General features: G+C 43.6%; 1 protein-coding gene across 5 annotated transcripts in view; it reads left to right on the forward strand.

Annotated features, from left to right (window-relative positions):
- ASTN2 (astrotactin 2) overlaps positions 1–22,234 on the forward strand; it is an 813,615-nt gene that overhangs the window by 614,434 nt on the left and 176,947 nt on the right. For all 5 annotated transcript variants that reach the window (XM_053921242.2, XM_053921245.2, XM_053921243.2 and 2 more), the window contains one exon: positions 20,462–20,727. In XM_053921242.2, the coding sequence (XP_053777217.1) occupies positions 20,462–20,727 (266 nt within the window). The remainder of the gene's footprint in view (positions 1–20,461; positions 20,728–22,234) is intronic.

Consider the following 22,234-nt stretch of genomic DNA (forward strand, 5'->3'; position numbering starts at 1 on the left):
AGAGTTGGGAATTAAACCTACTCCAATTTGTGTCTTAACCCCTTTGCTAAACCATGCTTCCAGGAGTGGTCCTCAGCAAAGTCATGGCACCTCTCAGGATGGCCTTTCTGAACCTCAGTTTTCCATCCTGAGAAATGGGCCGAGGGAAAAATACTACTTACACCCTGGGCAAGGATGGAACCTGGGCTCGCTTAGAAAGGCAGTGCTTCTGGGCCCCTAATTCTCCCAGTGATATGCTGAAACCTAAAGACAAGTTTATCTGATGAACAAATTGTTTTTTGGAAGGAGTTGTTTTGCCTACTCACTCGGGAGGCACCCTCAGTAGAAGTGGTTATGGGAACACACCCTGTAGTTCCTGTCCCTGCAGATTGAAGCTACCCAGGAACCCAAACCCAGGTCTCACTTTGGGGTAGTAGGGAAAAGGTAGGGTCTTCCCAAGTGGGAGGTGGTCTGGCCCATTGGCTAGGGAGGACCCGCGGCACCTTAGTTTGGAGCCAGTCACTGGTTTCTATTGGTGGCCATATAGTTTAGGAGCAGGAAAGGGTTTGACGTAGAATGGGCTGGATTTGAAATGCTATCTAGGTGTAGGACCTTGCACAGTGACAAAACAACAGACAAAAACAGTAACATAGCTGCTCTCTACATGCGTGGCTCACTTAATCCTCGTAAATACCCTATAAGATCAGCAACTGATGCCCAGGTGATTAAACAACAAAGCCACATGTTCATAAGTATAAAGCCCAGAGTGGAAGCCAGTTCTACCTGAGAATCCACCCTCTTAACCTTGTTTAATCTCTCTGCCAATTTTTCTATGTCTAAATGGAAATGAAGTTTGCTATAAGGACTAAAGTTCTTAATATATAGTGGTTTGCATTTAATTAATGATAAATACATATATTTAATTAATGGTAAACATATGTATTATAATTAGCTCTTACAGTCTCTGAGCTGCTGGTCCCAGAAGCCCCAGCTCCCAGAATTTCAGATAGTAGGGGGCATTGAGAGGCTTGGTTGGCACATTTCATGATTCCCTTTGAGCAGGCCTAGGGGCTCTGTGTCCCTGGGTTGGCATAGAGCTCTGGGCCCATCTGAGTCTTCAAGAATAGGCTTGCAAAACCCAGGGCCAGCCAGGGTTTGACCAGACAGGCCAGGAGTGGCCTGAAGAGGGAGCTCAGTCAGGGACTAAAAGGCCCGAGGGCAGGTTGAAATTAGCATAGAGAGCGGGTGCAGACAGAACCTTGCAGGGCTAGGAGAGCTGGGGCAGCTTGCTTATTCTACTTTTCTGGGCTCCTGGGAACTCCAAGGTGCTCACTGCATGCTCAGCAAGTACCAGGACTTGTAATTTGGTGATTTCTCACAAAGCACTCACCTGGTTGGGTTTTAATTCTCCACTTCCTTGCGATCTTCACCAGTGGGTTGTGAAATCCCTGAAGGGCAACACACATTTGTTGTCATATCTATGAACACAGTACCCAGAGTTGCTGAGTGAGTCAGACTCAGAAATGTGACCTTAGGCAAATCACATTCCCTGTCTGACCTAGACTTATTCTAGCTGCAGAACAGCCCAGTGGGATCAGTTAGGTAAGAGGCAACCATTTTTGTATACCAGCAAGATACCAGGTACCTCACAGATATTGTCACAAGTCAGAATTAATCCCCTTAACAAATGATTTAAATAGATATCCATAGCTCCATCTTACAAAAAGGCCACTGAGGTTCAGCAAGATTGACTAGCTTACTTGCAGTTGCCCCTGGGATGTATAGGGCTGGGGTACAAACCCAGGCCAGTCAGGCCCATGGCCTGCTCTGAACCACCACCTAAAGACTGCCTGCATTTTTCAACATCAGCTCTCCTTTTTTGGGAGTAAGGTTTGCTGGTAAGACTCAAAAGAGAGAAGAGATGACACTGCTTAGGAAGTCAAGGAATACGGGTCAAATCATAGCTGGCATTATGACCTTAGAGTGTGGTCCTGCCAAGGCAAAGGCACTCAGGTGAGCTGTTGTGAGCAGCATCACCAGAGAACAGCCGGCACTGTCCTCTGCCGTGGGTTTCTGCCATGTTGGAGACTCAGTGTGGCCTGTGTCACCAGAATGGCAAGGAGTCACTCTAGACAGGGGCCTGGGGTACTTCTACCAGCCCCCGTGTCAGGTGGGGGAGATGGGAGAGCTGCTGTCAAATATTTTCTCCCCGGCCTTGAGACCTCACTTGTACCCTCTCCTCAGACCAGGTAGGGAGTTTGTACCCTGTTTGCTGAAAACACAGTTACCAGCCCAAAGTCTCAGGCCAGGACTGGTGATATTTTTATACTGATGTTACCCCCATCACAGAGAGGAGCTAATGGTTCTCCTGATAGTCCAGGGATGCAGTTCGAGCATGCCTGTACACAATAATAACAAGAATGACAGGTCTTTCCGACGGCTCTTTCTTTTCTTGTAAAGAATACTGTGTTTGACTATCTTTCTTTTTTAATATTCAAATTACTTACCACTTAATTACGACGCTGACTGCAAAAATCGCACGGTGAAATAAACACCCTAGGAAGATGCACTCATTTTAATTGTGTGACTTTGCATACCTTGGTACAATATTAGCATTCCTCATACACAGAAACGTTTTAAAAACGTTCTTCGTGGAGTACTTGAAATACAAGCACACCTCAGAGGTACTGTGGGCCCAGTTGCAGAACTCTGCACTAGAGCGAGTACCGCAACAAAGCCAGCCATGGGCATTTTTTGGTTTTCCAACTAGTCTATTAAGGGTACAACAGCATCATGTCTAAAAATACGTGTATACCTTCATTAAAAAATACTTCATTGCTAAAAATGCTGTCGTCTAAGTCTTCAGTGAGTCATTATTACAATAGTAACATCAAAGATCACTGATCACAGATCATCACAACAAATAAAAGTTAAATGTTTGACATAGTGCAAGAATTACCAAAATGTGACATGGAGACAAGCAGTAAGCAAATGCTTTTGGAAAAATGGTACCAATAGGCTTGCTTCAGGTCAGGGTTGCAGCGAACCTTTAATTTGCAGAGGAACGCAGTACCTGCAAAGCACCAAGTGAAGCACCGCAGAATGAGGTGTGCCTGTACTCTCTCTAGCCAGGATTTTAATGTAATGGCTTTTCATTTAACATTTAAACCACCTGAGTCAGTTACTTAGGACTGTCATAAGAAAGTATCACAAACTGGTGGCTTAAAATATGAGAAATGAACTCTGTCATAGGTTTGGAGGCTAGAAGTCTGAAATCAAGGACTGAATGTGGCCCTGCTTTCTCTGAAATCTCTCAGGGAGGGTGCTTCCTTGCCTCTTTTAGCTTCTGCTGGCCCCAGGCATTCCTTGGCTTGTAGTAGCATAATTCCAAGTTGGGCCCCTGTCTTCATGTGGTCACCTTATCCCTCTGTGTATGCGTGTGTCTGTTCTTCTTATGAGGACACCAGTCTTATTAGATTAAGTATGACCTTTGTCTTTCCTAATTAAAACTCCAGTATGACTTCATCTAACTAATTACATCTACAATGACCCTATTTCCAAATCAAGGTACATTCTGATATACTGGGGGTTAAGATTTCAACTTTTTGGGGGGGCACACACTTCAACCAGTAATATCACCTTATGAGCTAAGTATTATTTTCTCCATTTACAATGAAAATCTCTAGTTTAACCTCTCTTTCATTCTCTTTAAAGTGGGGCTAACTCTAGCTAAGTCACAAGGTTTGAAGGAGCAAATTAAGATATTGGATTTTAAGCACTTTCATTTTAGCCTGTTGCCAAACATGTATTAATGTTAATTGTAATTATTATTATTATTACTAAGTTTGTTTGGTAAGTCCACCATTATGCAACAGAAAAGGTGAGACCTGGAGTCAGACCTGGTCAAAACCCCAGTTGCACCCACCTGCAAGATTCTTTTGGAGAGTAGATTAGAAGACGATTTGAAGTAATGCTTGGTAACTTGTTGCAAGACAAGTTGTGTAACCTTGGACAACTGACTTAGCGTCTCTGAACTTTCTACCTCTGCAAAATGGGAATAATAATGGCTATCTAGCACATAGGGAGGTTGTAAATGTTAGATGAATTAATAGAACTAAAGTTTTTAGAGTTTTTAGAGTGCTGCCTAGGAAAGTGGTCTATGAATGTTAGCTACTGTTATGTTATTATTACTATTCTCAACAAAATATTGTCTCTCTCTTCCCTTATTAGCAAGTGACTTCTGAGGAGGAAGTGTAGTCTCTTGCTTATAGAATGGAGGGGAAAAAATTAAAATTCTAACTCATCCTAAACAATTTTATCTGAGTGTAGAAGTTTTTAATTGCTAGAATTTTCATGAAATAATATAAACTTATAACTGTCTACCTATATGACTTACCTATCATTATATAACAAACTCCTCTCAACTTGGCAGTTTAAAAGTGACAAACCTTTCTTATCTTACAGTTTCTCTGAGTCAGGAATCTGAGTACAGCTGAGCTAGATCCTTTGCTTCACAGTCTCTCACTAGACTGCACCCCAGTTGTTGGCCAGGGCTGGATTCTCACTCGAAGGTTCGACTGGGGAAGGATTGGCTTCCAAGGTTACGTATGCAGTTGTGGGCAGGATTCGGTTCTTTAAGGGTTGTTGGACGGAGGGCCTCTGTCCCACGATGGCTTGGGGTGAAGACTGTCCTCAGTTCCTTGCCACGTGAGTCTCTCCATGACAGCTTGTTTCATCAAAGCCACCAAGAGAGAGTCTGTGAGCAAGACAGAAGTCACAGTCTTTTGTAACCCAGTCGCAGAAGGGACATCCCCTCAATGTGGCCGTATTCTGTTGTTTCACAGCAAGTTGCTCAAGTGAGGGTTAAGGTTGGGTTTTTGTTTACAGTCGCTTTGGTTCGCTTTGAGGTTAAGGTTTTGGTTTGTACTAGGGTTCAGGTTATATTATAGTAAGGGCTAGGTTAGGTTTTGAGTTAAATCCAATGGGAGAAAAAGCTAGTTACTCAAGTGGCAGTGCCTATCAGGATGTGAGATCCCCTGTCAGAGGCTCCTTCCCTCCCCCTCATCCTCTCCCTTCCCCTCTCCTCCTCACTCCCTCCCTCAGTTCCTCTTCTTTTTCTCCCGACCTCAAGTTCTCATTCTGTGTGTGCATGTACGTACGAACATACATATTCATCTATCTGTCTGTCTGTTACTGGTCTGCTTTCTGCCGAAACTCTGACTCTAACCCCCGAGTGCCATGCCCAATCCCTGTGTTTCTCAGTCTAGCCTAAACCTGGCACCTGATAAATGTTCGACAGATGTTTGAACTTGATTTAAATCTACAGCATGAAAGAACATTTCAAAACAGCCAGCTTTCTGCCCCACTTTAATATAACATTATATCACTTATATTTAAATATAAACAATTACAAAGTTCCCCTTTAACCTGTTCACACATTTATGATGATGTTGAATACCTAACAAGTGTTTTTCTAATAAATATAAGTTTTTATATTTTATTTTTTTACCATGGAAAAAATGTTTGAAGAGTTTTTCTGGCCTCCATGAGATGTCAAACTGACCACACTTTGTCAAGTTGACAAAGCGCATCTTTGCACATTTAACCATCCCCATGAGATAGCATACATGCCCTTGTGCAGGGAGACTTTTTTGGTTTGTTGTCATCATTTTGTTTTGTCTTTTATTTCCTTGCGCTTGTATACATGGAAACAGATGATTCAACATTTTGAAACTTTATTTACTATCACATATATCTGTGTGCGTTACCCAGACCCAATTTGTAGTGGTTTGAACTAGTGTGGATGGTCCAAGGCCAGCAGTCATCAAATACTGGCCGAGTAGGTGCTTGACCAATGCTAGTAGCATTGAAGGCTTGCCCAGAGAACATCCCCTGTGTGTAGTGTTATCAACTTCAGCTCACCTCAATGCTATGTAAAGACTGCTGGGAGATATCCCAAGGGCCTTATTTCTGCCAAGTCCCACCTCTCAACCCCAGTCCAGACTTCCTGTCCTCTGGGCTCCAGGATTTCGGCCAGCTTTCTCTTCGTGGTGGCTGCCATTGCTCCCTCTATCCACCGGTATCTGTAAGACTGGCTGGCAACCGACAAAGAGACAGTCTTTTTCCCCTACCCCACCCCCATTTCTACCACACATATCCTCTTGTCGCTGCTATTCATTAGTCTAATTTATTTGTCTACCAATAGGAAAATGTTACTGCTATTTTAAAATTTTTAAACATAATACAAGTGAAAATGCATTTAGAAGAAAGATCCCAAACAGTACATAATGTAGATGTGGGAAATCCCTCTTCATTCTACTTCCCAGCAATAATTGCCTATGGAGATTTTATGTGATTCTTCTGGCAGCCCTCTTTTCTCAGCGTTTTATTGAGAAAAGTGCGCAAGCACAGAGAGAAAGTGGTGCAGGGACTCCCTGTGTGCTCATCGCCCTGCAATCCTTGTCAATATTTTGCCAATTTCGCTTCAGCTGCCCCTCACCTCCCATTCGTTTTTTGTTGCTAGAGTCTTTTGAAGCAAGTCCCAGATATCATCTCCTTCTGTAAAGGAGATGATACCTCAGTATGTATCTAACCGATAATTATTTTTTAACACTCTCAACATCATCATTACATCTAGCAGTTCATATTCAAATTTCTTTTATTGCTTCAAAATAGCTTTCTATGGTAGGTGTGCTTAAATAAGGATCAAGATACATGTTGTACTAGGTCCTCTTTAATCCGTAATAATTACACCTATAATATTACTGGTATTTGTTAACGACATCGACTTCTTGTTTTTAGAGTTGTTTGCATTGCGGATTAGCTGCTGGCTTTCTCTCGGTGTTTTCTTTTCTTTTCTTTTTTTATTGTTATTCAATTACAGTTGTCTGCATTTTCTCCCCATCCCTCCACCCCACCCCAGCCGACCCCACCTCCCTCCCCCACCTCCACCCTCCCCCTTGATTTTGTCCATGTGTCCTTTATAGTAGTTCCTGTAAGCCCCTCTCCCCACTGGCCCCTCCCCACTCCCCTCTGGCTATTGTTAGATTGTTCTTAACTTCAATGTCATATAATCTCTTTGTGTTTTCAAACTTGCTCCTCTCTCCCAGGGACTCATCACTTTGTCTGTTTGTTTGTTTTGTTTTGCGGACCCCTTTCGTAGAATGATGAAGACTGTAGACCCCCTTTTCAGAGTAATCTTTTTAAGTGCATAGAATTAAATACATGGGGACTACACGAAAAAGAAATTATATCAAGATATACTTATCAAAAATACCAAATTTGTGGAGTAATATATGGCCTCCTTTGTTAATGGCAAGATTTAGTAGAGTCTCACAGTTGTAATTTCTAAGCAGGGTTGAACATAAGTAATTAAAATATTCGTTACAACTCTAATGTGATAGAAATACACGTGAATTTGATGGTGTCCAAGTCACAGAAGTGCTACACTACTATAGTTCATTGCCTCCATTTATAATGTAAGGAAATGCTACACTGCACGTAGAGGATACGGAAAATAAAGATGTGTTTTTCTCTACACAAGTTCGCAGACCCTCGAATTCCACCCGTGGGCCCAAGGGGTGCCAGCTGAAGAAGACAGGCTGTGCCATGCCCCTTCTATGGCACCACACAAAAGCACTGATGTTTGGGTTACTACTTGTTGTCATGTTAAGATTATGCTGCTGTAAGCCGGACCCATTGATTAGAAATATTCTCATCAGCCTTTCTCTTGATGGTTTTAGGATTCACTGATGGTATCTGTCTAGCTCCAGTCTGTTAGATTACAACATAGTAATTTCCTAATTCTGTCGTTCTTCCCACCTTTATAACCTGCAATGTTTCCATGAATAAAAATATGGTTACCCTGAAATCCAGTTCATCTGATGAAAGGTTGACTAATATTTGATTCTTCTATTAATTTTCAGATGACTGAGCTGGTTTCCTAGCCATCCCCAGTGGTGACCAAGGAGCTTGGTTCATTTGCTTTTTGGTTTTGATTTGAAGAATGTTATGCATCACAGGAAATTTACTTATTTGCTCTATTTCGATCAATTACAGTCATTATCCACTTTCATGTTCCATTTGTTCAATGTTAGGCCAGTGGGAGCCCCCTACACTGGCTTCTATGTCCTTTCGAAATGACCACATTAATCTTTGGCAGCTCTCTTGCGTTTTGGCAAAGCAAGGCGTCCCAGGCTCAGCTTGTACCATACGTATTCCAGACTCGGGGTAAGGAAGTTTTCCAAGAATCTTTTGTCCCTTTTAGTGGGAAATGATATTTAAAAACAAGAGCCTGGGCATTAAGGATATTTATTACTATTAGGTTGCCATTACTGCTAGGCCTTGTCCGTGGACACAGCTCTAAAATGCTTCTTTTTTAAAAGAGAACAACAGATTATAAGCTTATGTGATTTCTGTTTCAAATATCAATGTGCAGAATATTTCCTCTTTGACTTTATACCTGGACTGGTTGCCTTTTAATCTTAGTTCCTAGTGACGGTAACGTAATGGTTCGTTTGCTATAGCCCACAATACTTACGCAGAATAGTTTCAAAATAAACAATATCAATATTAGAACTAGTGATAAGTCCATTGCATCTAGTCTAAGGTTTATTTTCAGATCATTTTTTTCTTGGGAATATTTCTTATTAGGCATGTGCAATCAAAATACCCCATTTTAAAGTCACTCAAAATTATTATTTTCTCTGTGTGTGGTTACATAGCTAAGGGTTTTTTTCTGTTTGCATATAATTTGTAGAGATTGTTTTATATTTCTTTTATGATTTAAGAAATACATGTAATAACTCTTTGTAGTTCTGAAGCTAAAACTTATAAAGCACAATACATTCGAAAAACTCTGACTTCGGTCTTTGCCACCTTGGCCCTGTTTTCTTGCTCCCTTTGTGGGTGATGATTTGTATTTGTTTTAGTTAATTGTCTCAGTGGTCTTTTTAGTGAAAAATTATATCTGTCTATCTGTATAATCTCTCTATCGGTATATGTTGTTTATGTCATATATAGTCATATAATATGGGCATGTTTATATTCCTCCTTTTTTACACAAAAGAAAGCTTTATAAATGTTTCTGCCCCTTGATTTTTCCATTTAACAGGACATATTTGTGATTACTCCATATCCCGTGTAAAGATTGTTCCAATTCCTATTTAAGTACGTGGACTCCACCGTGTGGATGCACCATAGTTTTTGACCAATTCCCTATTGATTGTCCATATTCTGATTTTTCAGGGTTTTATTACTAGTCACTATAATGGGCAGAAGGAACAGAAATTACACATTCAATGTCCAGAATTTATAACTGCCTAGACCTGAATCTCTGGTACTAGAGCAATTTCAGGCAACTTAGGATTGTGGAAAAGTGCTTGCAGGGAAGAGAGGGTAAGGGGGACGTTCAGTTCTCCTGGGCCCCTGATGTCACAGCTGTGAGTTTCCATTTCCTCATCTTTAAAATGCAGTCATGAAACCAGCCCTCACTGTTGTTAGGATTAGTACAGACCAAATGAGGTGTAGTGTGCAAAGCAATGTGCATAGGAAGTCATAGCTATTAGTGTCAATTTTACTGATTTCCTCAGCGATGAGACAGGGAATCCCTGATGGGTCTCCATCCTTAATTTTAATTTTAATTTAATTTAGTTTTTTGATGGGTGGGCTCATTCATCCCTTTCCCTGACCCTAGCAGCACAGCTACAAGGAAAATGGAAGCTAATTGGAAGAGTAACTCAACTTGAACTTGTTTTCCCAAAGTATTGCTTGTCAGCATAGGTGATGTTTTAACCTGGATGTTGTGAAGATTTCGGTGGAAACAGGTGCAAGTGTGGCAGCGAGACTGGAGTCCCCCTGCAGTCCCCTTTGATAATGATCAGAGGGTTCACACCAAAGCCCCCAAGTGACCCCACCCTAGGTTCACACCCTCCTCATTGTTTGAGCCAACCTCCCACTGGCCCCAGGGTGGCCTCATAACCCCTGTGGGCCTACTCTCCTGCCAAACGGCCCTGTTCTAGCAGGAGGATCTGGGAATTTCCATGTGAAGGAAGTCATCAGCATCTGAGAGGCTTCAGCTTGCTAACCCCAGTCCAGGAATGATTCCTTCAGGCACTTCCTCCTTGACCCCTAGCCTGAGAAGCTGCTAGAATAGGGAGGAAGGAACTGAGGTGGAACTGATCTTGGAATCCTTCCTTAAGGGGATACAGTTTGAGCACAGTTTTTAAGAGCAGAGGAATGGGATCTCAGGAGTAGAAGGTGAGCTTCCCATTCCTCAAGTTTCTGTGCTCCACTGGGCAGAAAAGGGGCTTTGGAGTCAGACCCTGAGTGCCTGGTATAGCCTTTGGCTGCAGTCTGTCCCCCCTCAGAACCCCAGCCTCCTCGGTTGTAGAATACATTTATAAAAATGGTAATATTCCTCATCCAAATCACGATTATGAGGATTCAGTGAGATCCCTAATGTCTTGTGCTTGGCAAAGAATAGAAGCTCAGGGAATGTGGATTTCCATTCTGCCGTCTCCCTTTTTCATGGACTTGCCCCACCATATCTTAAAAATAAAACTAGGTTGTCACAACACTAGTAACAGTAAGAACTGAAATTCCTTGGGTGGTATGGGCGTACATCATTTTAAATTCTAACAGCAACTCTGCATTGTTGGGGATGTTGCCCCTATTTTATATATAGAAGAGCAGAGGCTCTGAGAGAGAGGAAGTCTCTCAAGCTTGTCCATGGTCAGGTTCAGAGCCTTGGCTAGCCCATAGTCACCATTTGTATGATTTAGGGAATGGTGCTGTGTCATTTGGATTCAACTCTGTGGGCACGAGCTTGGTTGGTGGGGCTGCCTGAGGCTGGTTTCAGTTTTCACTCACCCTCCCACCTTGTCAAGGTTATGCAGTACCCAACCCAAATGAACAGCTGTACCCAGAGACCCTGGGTGCCTGCATAGAAATTCAAACCCAGATTTGCCTCCCTTTCAGACCACATCCTTTCCACTGCTGCCTGGGAGGTCATCTCCACCGATGGTCTCCTCTCTGCCTTATCTCCAGCCCCTTCCCTCTCCTTTTCTTCTGGCTTCTCCTTCCTAGCTGATCTATTCAATCAAATCTGTACTCTTGGGTACCTCTAGGACTGGAACAAATCATTATTATGCATAATTTCACTACTATCATCCCCCTCCTGTGCCTAGCTCCAACCTGGCCCTGAATCGGCTTTGCTAAGCAAATGCTTGTTCAGAAGCCTTGTACTTTCCACTAGACTTCCTTCTGTCAGAGCCCAGCCTTTACGGCCTTCCCTGCTGTCCTCAGTGCACACACAGCAAGTTGCTTTGCGCACAGTAGTCATTCTCTGGCATTGACGAACCAACAAATTTTTCCCAAGAGCAATCCTCTTAAGTAGGCACTAGAGGGCAGCAGGAGATCGCACATGGTCTTCTTTTAAGCCTCCCATTAAGGGCAATAGCCTACCTTGTCTCTAGAGGCAGGAGGAAATGCTAAGCTTCGCTGCTGACTGAAGAGCAAAAGGGATTAAAAAAAAAAGAGTGGGAGAGGGGAGGGAAGCTGAGCACACCTTAGTCTGTGGGAAGGTTCACTTTTGGGTCCACTGAGTTGAGCTGCTCTGGGATTCTTCACTGTGTCTCTTACTTTCTTTAGGACAAATAACACAGAACCATGTGGGTATTTTTGTACCTAAAAAAAAGTATATATATACTATTTGCAGTATTTTGCAAAAGTATTTGCAGTATATACTTTTGCAAACAAAAGATATCAGCCACTTCTGGGCTACCGGTCAGTGTCCAGGAGTCCCTGGCCCACAAAAAGTCTGACCGTCCTCAGAGATGTAACTGCTTCCTCAGAGACTGAACCACTTTCACTTGAAACAGGCATGTTCTTGTCAAGGGTCCTCTGTGTTGTGGTGAGCCTCGGATCCTTCATCTGTTAAAGGGGGCCGGCTGTGACCTCCACTCTCCCGAACTGTAGGAAGTACTGTACGTGATCTCAGGTGTAAATCAGCCAGGGCTGCATCTCACATTTGATGCTCAGAGCAGTTTGATGAGGAATTAGTGTCCCCATTGTACAAACGAGGAAAGCAAGGTCGGAGCCGTAAAGTGACTTGCCTGGGTTCTCAAATCATATCATCTAACTCAAGAGCTTTAGATGTAAGTGTCCAATTTTACCCTTGTGTGCTGTGTTCCACTCTGTAGGAAGCAGGCATTCAAGGAGAAATTCCTGGTGGTATGGTTAAGGCACCAGCAGGTTACGAGGGAATATTTACAGTTTCAGATGGGCACGAGAGTTGAATAATACTGAGGTGGTGGCCAAGGGCTGGACCAAACAGCCTCCGATGATGCTCTAGACAACCTAGAATTTGTAAATAAATTGCTGGTTGGGTTCTGTTTCTTATTAATCCTCCAAATATCCCAAGATTTAGGTAGTAACATTGTGGATATTTTACAGAGGAGAAAATGGAGCCTTGGGGAGGTTAAGCAGCTTGTCCAAGGTCACCCAGCTAGAAACTGAAGAGCCAGAATTCAAATCCAAGCAAAGCACTATGCTATAGTTGCCCCTCTGCGGTTTATAGTTGCCCCTCTGCAATTAGGTTTATCACTTGTGTATTTATGGAAGAAGCTGTGAATTAGGTTAGATTAGGAGATCAGTTGTCTTAGAAATTGGGCAGTTTTATAGACCTGTCTGCTTTTTAGTGTCCACTATGGTTTCCCCTTTCGCTCCTCAAATATGCACACCATACACAGACTCGGAACATATATATACACCTTATCAGAAGCCTCTCAAGCCTGCCCCATAGTTCCTGGGATGGAGAGTTCATCCATCCACCTAGTTGGTTGGTTGATTTTAGCATCCCCACCCAGTAGGGGGCAGGCTTCAGTACTCAGAGAAGGCATCCAAATAGCATAAAGCGCACAACTCTGGGTCTGGGCCTGATGCTTAGGATGAGAAGTACAGTTCCTCGGTGGGAAGCCATCTAGATGTCACAGAGCTGTCCCATAATGGAACTCAGGATGTAATGAGTTCTGCATCATTAGAAATGTCCAAAAGAAGTTGGGGGATGATTTGGTGGTGAATGACACATTAGATGGAATTTCTGACTAGGTGACCTTAAAGTGCTTGAGTACTCATGAGATCCTTTAGTCCATGGAAAAAGGTGGGGAGCCTGGAGGTGTGGTAGGGGCAAGGCAGGAGTAGGCAGGGTCTAAGTATTTGCAAAAGAGAAGGCTTCTTTTACAGGAGTGAGAACTAGTGCTGCACAATAGAAGGAGCAGTAGATCCAGGTATAAAACACTAGACTATTTATTAGCTGTGTGGCCTTGGACAAATTACCTTCCCTCTCTGAGCTGCCATTTGTACATCAATAAAGTAAGGTTAGACCATCTGCCTTTGGGGCTATAGTGATATATTGACATAATGGGTTTGAAGTCTGATAAAGTGTTACATGAATGAAAGGCATTAAAGGAAAAAGGGGTCAGATTATACATTTATCTATTCAATTATTCAGATATCAACCTGCAAACTGTCTACTCTACATAAGAGAGTGAACTCTTGCGCTGGGGATGCAAATGCTCATTAAACCAGCATGGTCCATGCCCTGGCTGGTGTGGCTCAGTGGATTAAGCATTGGCCTACAAACCAAAAGGTTGCTGGTTTGGTTCCTGGTCAATGCACATGCCTGGGTTGCAGGCTAGATCCCTAGTTGGGGGCCATGTGAGAGCCAACCAGTCAATGTTTCCCTCCCTCTCTTTCTCCCTCCCTCTCCTCTCTCTAAAAATAAATAAATAAAATCTTTTTAAAAAATCCAGCAGAGTTCTCACTCTTATGGAGCTCACAGTTTAGTTGGGGAGACAGATATTAATTTAACTAGCACATTAATTAAAATTAAAAATATGGTAAGCCTTATAATGATGATGATGGTATAAATGGTTCAGTTAATAATACAAGTTGAGAAGAATCAAAATATAGTTTATGAATATGTAATGTTCAAAAGTTCAGGCACACCTCAGACATACTGCGGGTTCAGGGCCAGACCACTGCAGTAAAGTGACTATTTCAGTGAAGTGAGCCACACAACTTTGTGTGTTTTCCCAGTGAATATAAGTTATTTTACACTACACCCTATTAAGTATGCAATAACATTATGTCTAAATAAACAACTTTTATGCCTTCATTTAAAAATAATTAATTACTAGAAACATGAAGACTGTCTTCTGAGCTCACAATGAGCTACCATCGTTTTGCTGGTGGAGGGTCTTACCTTCAATGTGGGAGAAGCACGGTATCTGAAAAGCACAATAAAGTGAAACCCGATAAAACGAGGTTCGCCTGTGTATGTGTGAGTCCCCACACTCCTCATAACGTAGTCAGTGGGATAGTGTTCCCCTGCTCTTAGATGAAAATTTTAGCAGGGGACATCTAATCTATGATCACTTTTATGGAATGGACAGTGTTAGAGGCATTTTTAAGTTGGTAACACAGTTTCAAATCAGGAATTAGGATGTCCAGTCCAAGATTTTAATCGAAGTTCTACATCTGACAAATCCAATCTCCTTTCCCTCCCCAGTGGGGGCCTTAAGAGGTGGAACAAGATTGGCCTTTGTTCTGTATGTCTACCTTGCACTCCTCTGTCCTCTCCCTCCAAGGTCAAAGTGGGAGAGAGAAGTGGCAAGGGTTAGCAAGGTCACCTTTGCCCTAGGACCCTTGTACCTGGCTCTGTGTTTTCTGGTCCTGACAGATTTTTTAAGCTAGCCCTTACTCTTGGGGGCATTTTAGTGATCCCCAATGCCAGGGGCTTCTCCCAATACCTGTGATTTCTCTTTGACTGGCTGCTGGTGAAGACCCTCTAACATCTGTTTCTCTGGCTGCTCACCCCTTGGTGATCTGGACTGTGGGGAACCCCTAGCCCATTAGAATTCTTCTTGGGGAGAAATCAAAACAGAGAAATTAGTTCCAGGACAGCTCTTTCTTCCGTAGGTTCCTCATCTTTCCAGGGAAAATACTAATGCATTTTTCACCTTGGCAACCTCTGGATTTCGGGCTAATCCCTGTGCAGCCCCTCTTGTTCTGCAGCCACAGCCCACTAGAGCTTTTGCAGGTGGAGTGAGACCCTAGCCCACTACCTTCCCAGTTGCCAAGGACACACACACAGTTCTCCAAGAGGCGCTCTTGAGGCCCCTTCTCAAGAAACTTGGGATTAGAAGGTAGCACCTTCTACATGTCCCCCTTGGGTGTTGGGAACTCTAACCATCAAGTAATAATAGCTCTCTGCAAAGTAAATCTTCCCTGAATCTGCCCTCTCTGCTGTCTGACCTTGTTTTATTTCCTTATTCTGGCTGGGGTTTCTAGAGCAATGAAACAAGTTAGGATTCATCTCCTTTGTAAATTCTGCGTATAGGGGTTTGGCTTTGGTACTTCACTTCTATTCTCTCTTGGTGTCTCAACAGAAATGTGAATGTTAACATTCTGTTGCAACAGCAGTAACAGTAATTATAACAACCACAGCAACAACAATAACAACAACGAAACTGATTGAGTGCTTCACCTTTGCCAGGCACCTTATTTAATCCTCACAGCAATGCTTTCAGGTTGGTACTATTATTTATAGTTGGCACACTCACGGTGCTGAGCTTTGACCGTTGGGCGAAGAAGTTGGGACTGCACAGCACACAGGTGCAGGCCCCGTCGGTGGCATTTCAGCTGGCGCCTTTCCCTTTAAGGACATTTGTGTGGGTCCTTGAGTCAGGCCTCAGAGCCATTGCTTCCCTCCAGCAGAAGTCTGTAACTCCGCCTCAGAAATGATCCCATTTCAGCAATTCCTGGGAGGCCATTGCTGGAATAGAGGCCATTCTTCGTGATATAAAAGTCTCAGCCTCTTTCTCCCACCCTGAATGTTTCTAATTTGAGCCCCTCTGGTCCCTGTGGAGCCTTTAAATGCTTCAAGTACAAGCCTACTGCCAAGCTAGCCTGTCTGACTCGAGAGGCAGTGCCCCGAGCTGCTGCTGAATATTGAACAAACATTCGCACGACTTTGGCTCTCCCAGAAGCCCTCAGTCTGAGGCCTTTGTTTTGTTTTCTGGATGAGGGCAAGTGGTGCCATCACCTCCTGCCGAAAAGCCCTGGCTGCCCTCCCAACAAGGAGTTGTCACTTCAACTGAGGCTTTTTTTTCCTTTCTTTTTTTTTTTTTTTTTTTTTTTTGGTGGCAACAAAATAATACCCAGCAGGAATTTGGGAGGAGAAAAAAGAGAGTTCAGTTGGCAGGTTCTCAAATGAATGGGCTGTAGTGTCATTGGAACTGAATTGGGCTTGAAACCAGACATGATCCTATTTTGGAAGCATTGTTCAGAGGGATGGGAAATGTGAACAGAGGATAAGTCTCTTCAAAAATGCTCTTTATCCTTGCCTGTTAAAGGCAGCCTGTTTTAACTGAACTCTCCCATCCCCTCGATGGCAAGGGCCTGTGTGAAAACCTAGAGGGAGTCAAAACAACGGGCAAATTGATTAGTTCTTCATCTGTTAACTTTCCTGTTGAGACAGCTAATTTTGCTTCGGGAAGAGGTCCCTGGATTAGGAGCCATCAATTAGTTATCAATGGTGGAATTCACAGATCGTGGCTCTCAGACTCCTCAATCCTTTGATAAGAACACAATGATCAGGGCATATAAACACATTACAGAGTCAACAAGTATTTATTGAAGGTATCATTGAATGCCTACTATGTGCCAGATACTGTGTAAAGTGGATATGAAAATCAGCAAAATTAATACTGTTTTTGCCCTTCTGGAAATTTCAGTCTGGAGACAGTAATTGGTAGGTGATAGAACAGGTGCTATGAAGCTCTTTAATGTGAAAGCTTAATAAAGATTGGTGGCATGGGGATGGAGTTTAGTTAGGGAAGGCTTTGCTGAGGAATTGCACTTGAACTAAGATCTGAAGGATGAGTGGGAGTTAGCCAGGAGAAACCAGGAGCTGGGGGTGCAATGGGGGAAAGCATTCTGTGCAGAGAAGAGCATTTGCTGAGACTGAGAAAGAAAGGCACAGGGTATATGCAAGGAACCTAAAGGCTAGTGTAGCTGAAAGTAAGAGAATTAGGAAGAACAGGATAAGAGGTCTGATTGGAGAGGCAAACAGGTTGTCTAGATCCCACATTACCTGTATGCCATCTTAAGGCTTTTGGTTTTCATCCTAAGAGCAGTGATTTGCTATGGAAGAGTTTTATGCAGGAGGAGAATATAGGTTTCACCTTTTAAAAAAACTTTAGCGACAGAGTGAGGTTGGGTGAGAAGCAATTAGCTTCAGCAGTTGCAGTGTCTACAGAGGAGTAATTAGTGGAATGGCTAATGGTCTTCCCTGTTGCAGCTTTCATCCAGATCATAACTTAGGCATGACACAGTCTTTGTGAAGAGAATCATTGTTAATAAGTGTGCATGGGGCGTAGAGGCAAGTTCGTTTCTCCATTTAGGCCTTGGGTTCCTTACTTGTTCAGTAATGGAGCTGGACCAGCCAATACCCGAGTGCCCTCCCTCTGTAAAACCAACCCTTACGTTTGGCTGTGAATTCTGTACTGCCTTTTCAGTGCAGTTTTCAGCCCCGACTCTGGGCTCCTAACCCAACTCGTTGACCCGATAGATTGAAAAAGTGAACGATTTACTAGACGAAAGCAGACCAGCAAAGATCTGTAGCTTCTTTTGTTGTTCAATGGGTAGTCATATCTTTAATCCGAAGGCTGTGAATATTTGTTTGATCCAGGGGATTTCTTACTCCCGGCACCCCATTGCATTCCTTCTCAATTAAGTTATGTGCATATAGCAAGTGCTAGGAGGGGCTGCCCGTCTGTGTTTTAAAATAAGAGATAAAAACAATGGTGAATTGATTATCAGGCTGGGGTCATGTGCTACAAGAATCATTCACTCACTCTGTGACCTTGGAAAGTCTTTTTCCTTCTTTGGGACACAATTTCCTCTTGTTTAAAGTGGGAGGATTGTACTGGATTAGTGTTTTTTCACAGGTGTGCTTTTCAATAGTTTTTGAAAGATGTTTTATGGAGAAAAGATGTCCCGCTTTATTTACTCTCCTTGGAGCCGCACAATCTAAGTGTATTGATGGTCTAATTAACTCCAAAGTTCTCACTTTAATACATCCATCATTAAAGTAAAAACTTTAACATGGCTCTCTGTCTGAGATTCCCTTTTCCCATCTGTAACCTGAGGCGAGAGCGGAGGTTTCCAAACTTTTTCTGCAAAGGATCAGATAGTGAATATTTCAGGTTTGTGGGCCATGCCCAGTATTTGTCGTCATCACTCAATTCTGCCATTGTACCCATACACAACAAAAAGAATGAGGGTGGCTATGTTCCAATAAAACTTTATTTACAATAACAAGCAGAGGGCTGGATTTGACCCATGGGCCATAGTTTACTGACCTCTGGGTCAGAGTGTGTGCTAACTGCTTCCTAATGTCCTTGCAGCTCTAATATGCCCTCCCCCTTCTCTCCTGGGTGGTTATTCACTCCCAAGTTTGAAGTCATTATTCTCCAAAACTACCCTCTGGCCTTCCAAAGTCATCGTCTTCTTTCAATGTGTCTGTGTGTAAGCCTGTCTCCATCTCCCCAGCTGCTGAGATGCCTTCTTCACCGCTTTGTTTTGTTTATCTTAGTAACTACCCATCTTTAATCCCTCTGAAGGATTGGTTAGCTGGAATAAGCCTTGTCTTCCCCACCCCGCCCGCCCTCCCAGCCTTTGATCTGATGTTCATAAGCTTTTGCTGACAGCCAGACAGAAAAGGTGGAGCCCAGATCCCAGGCCTGAGGGCCCAGAGAATAATGAATGAAGGCTGCATTTATTTGTATTTCTAATTGGCAAGCCCATTTCCAATTCAGCTGCAAGTCACTGCAAGCCCAGAGCAAGTGAAGGAGACCACCCTTCTTTTTCTGCCAGGCCTTGGTGCCCAGAGACCCTGGCTCCACTGAGGCAGGAGCTGGCCTTCACATTACCAGGCTTAGAAGAAGCTGCCATCTGTAGCTCTGCCCCTTGGCACAGGGCTCCCTCTGTTTTGCCACTCAGACTGTGCATCACACAACTTTGAAGATACCACTCACATAGTCCAGAACGTAAACAGAACCCTCTGAATTGTACAAATCACTTTGCTCCCTCAAGCTTTTTGACATAGCCACTGAGCCCTCTCCTCTTATGACATCTTATGTAGAAGGCCAGTCTATAAAACAGAGAAAAGTGGAATTGCTCTGTTTGAAGTTGAGATGTGGGTTTAGAGTTCTTCTGCCTACTTGGTTTTCCTCTTGCCCTTGTCAAGTAGTTGCTGAGATGCTTCCAGGGATCCCTAGAATTCCTCAGAAGAATTTTGGAGCCTTTAGACTTGATCACGAATGCCATTCTAGCCGTTCAGAGTTCTATACTCCCCCCTCTTTCGTTAAGTCTCAAAGACATCCTTAGCACCATGCTAGGCACTGAAGATGAGGTGGGGACAGGACTGGGAGACATGGCCCCAGGTCTCCAAGACCTGATTATGGGGTTCGAGAGGTAAGCAGAAAATGGGAAGAGACAATGAGCTTAACAAGATAAAGTCTTATAATTGGAAATACTTATTAGGAAAAGAAGGACTAGGGACTAGAGAGGCTTCCTGAGGAGGGTCACACTGGAATGGAGCGTGGATGGGTGGTAAAGATTTGGAGAGGCAGAGGGGAAAAGTAGGCAGGGTGAGCAAAAGGCACAGATGTGGGAGATGCTAGTGGTACAGATCCAGAGAGACAGAACAGAAGGGGGCATGTGTGAATCAGATCTCAGTGTGCGTGTGAAGAAGGCAGGAGAGGAGTTTGAACAAGGGAACAGATGAGCACAGAAGGAAAGGGGAAGTGATGTCTTTTCCAGACAGGCCCACCTCCTTCTACCACATTTATTACTCATAACTGTTGCAGCTGGTATTATTAATCCCATTTTACAGAATTAATTACTACAGGCTCTTGGAGATTTTTCCAAGGTTGATTGCGATTATCAAGTAGCATTGAGATTTAAACTGAAATTAACTTGACTCCAAAGCTTATGTTTCCCCTACTACATGGGACTTCATGAAAAATATAGAACTGGAGATGGTTCAGGAAAGAAAGGTAGAAATTCTGTAAACTGACAGTAGACAGGAAGGATTTCTGGTTGGGAAAAATATTCTTGCATATTAACATCTTGCAAGGTCCTTGGAGAATCCTCTAGTCCAGCCTACCATCTTTAATATGGAGAAAGTGAAGCTCAAAGAGAGCAATGAGGGGGGGGCATTTAATGTAAACAGTAGAACAGGACTCCATTCTGGTCTCTGAACCCTCAGGCCAGTGCTCTTAATAAAGCATCACGAACAAACCACTCTACCATCTTTTCCTTTGTACTTGCTACCAGCTCCTCAGCACATCAGACTCTTTCTGGGTTCAAGAGCCCAACCTTTTGAACAATACTGAATGTATCTCTCCCTCCCCAGAGACCACGGAGTTGGGCAGCAAGAAGGAGCTCAAGTCCATGCCCTTCATCACCTACCTCTCAGGTCTGCTGACAGCCCAGATGCTGTCAGATGACCAGCTCATCTCAGGCGTGGAGATCCGCTGTGAGGAGAAAGGCCGCTGTCCATCTACCTGCCACCTTTGCCGCCGACCGGGCAAGGAGCAGCTGAGCCCCACACCGGTGCTGCTGGAAATCAACCGTGTGGTCCCCCTGTACACCCTCATCCAAGACAATGGCACCAAGGAGGTGAGCCCCCGACACAGTCACTGAGTCAAATCTAAGTACCAACCCACCTACCTCCTGCCCCACGGGCCCTTTGTTTGTCGGGACTGTCGACATTGGCATCATCATCATCATCATCGTGATGACCAGCATTTATCAACGCCTTACCATGTTTTATGCACATAAGTAGCTTGGGAACACAAGCTACTTATGAGAGTTTGGCCGACAAACTCTCAAATCTCAGTGGCTTAATACAATAGAGTTTATTTCTTGTTTGTGCGGAGTCCCAAATAGATTCTTTTTTTTTTTGATGACTAGCTTTCCTCTGAGAAGTAGTGCAGGGATCCAGCCTGTTACATCTTGTGCCACGTCAACCCGATGTTTCCATATTTGAGATGGAAAAAGAAAGAACATGGGGGATTGCGTGGGGGTGGTTTAAACGGGCTGAGGCTGAAAGTGGCAAATATTACTTTGGCTCCCATCCCATTGGCTAGAAGTCAGCTGTTGGGCACACCTGTCTGCAGAGATAGGGAAACGTGTTCCATCTGTGTATCTAGGAGAAGATGTGAGTTTGGTGAAAAACTGGTGGTATCTGCCTCGGTACCATACTTGAATTATCATTTAATTCACCCTTCAAAGCAATCTTTTTCTTATACCTATCAGGTGGATTCATATGAAATTGCAGACAGTTGACCATCTTTTACTTGTAAAAATGGCAATTCCATATGGTTCATTTTAATGTCATGCCTGCTTTACAAGTGGGGGGAATCCTCAAAGATGTTAAGTGATTTCCTGAAAGTTGGTTTTCTCCAGAGACAACAGGCTTAATTGTAAAATTATGCCTGCCCTTTTTCCTCTTTTTGCATCTCTCACTTTGAATGACAGCATGTCAGGTCTTGGCGGGACCATTCGCGTGATTTGGTTCACTGGTTTGCAAACTCAAGTTCATAGCACACTTTTCCAAGGGCAGCCTTCAGGAACCCCCATCCATAAAACCAGGAGCAGTGATGCCACTCCTTCAGTGAGGAAGGGGAAGGTGGCTAAAGCATCTCTACTTGGTCCCCACTCTTCTCTCTGCAGAAACCCCTCGACAGCTCTGGACCTCCAAAGAAGAGAGTCTGGCAGGCCACTGACCACATCCAGTAGGATGCTATGAAAATTGTGTCTCTCCCATAGCATCCCACTGGGCTGAGTAAGTGCCAGAGGGTGGTGAGGGAGCAGGTAGGGCTTTGCAGAGGACAATGAGGTGATGAGAACAAGGATGAGGAGAAGTATCAGGTAGACTACCTGAGGCAGAAAAGAACACGGTCCGTACAAAGACTGAAATTCCCCATGGCTAAGACTAAGACATGGAAGGACAGCAGAGATGAGGCCAGCGGGGTAAGGAGGAGCCCGGTCATTTAGGATGTTGTCAGCTAGACCATGGAGTTTGGACCTCTCTGGAGGGCCTTGAGGTGCTGAAGAGATGTGATCAGCAGGAGGCTGATAGGATTAGATGTGTGTGGTGGAAGGAGCCCTCCAGAAACAATCC

Source organism: Desmodus rotundus, chromosome 1 (genome assembly GCF_022682495.2).
Source record: "Desmodus rotundus isolate HL8 chromosome 1, HLdesRot8A.1, whole genome shotgun sequence".
NCBI classification, from domain to species: domain Eukaryota; kingdom Metazoa; phylum Chordata; class Mammalia; order Chiroptera; family Phyllostomidae; genus Desmodus; species Desmodus rotundus.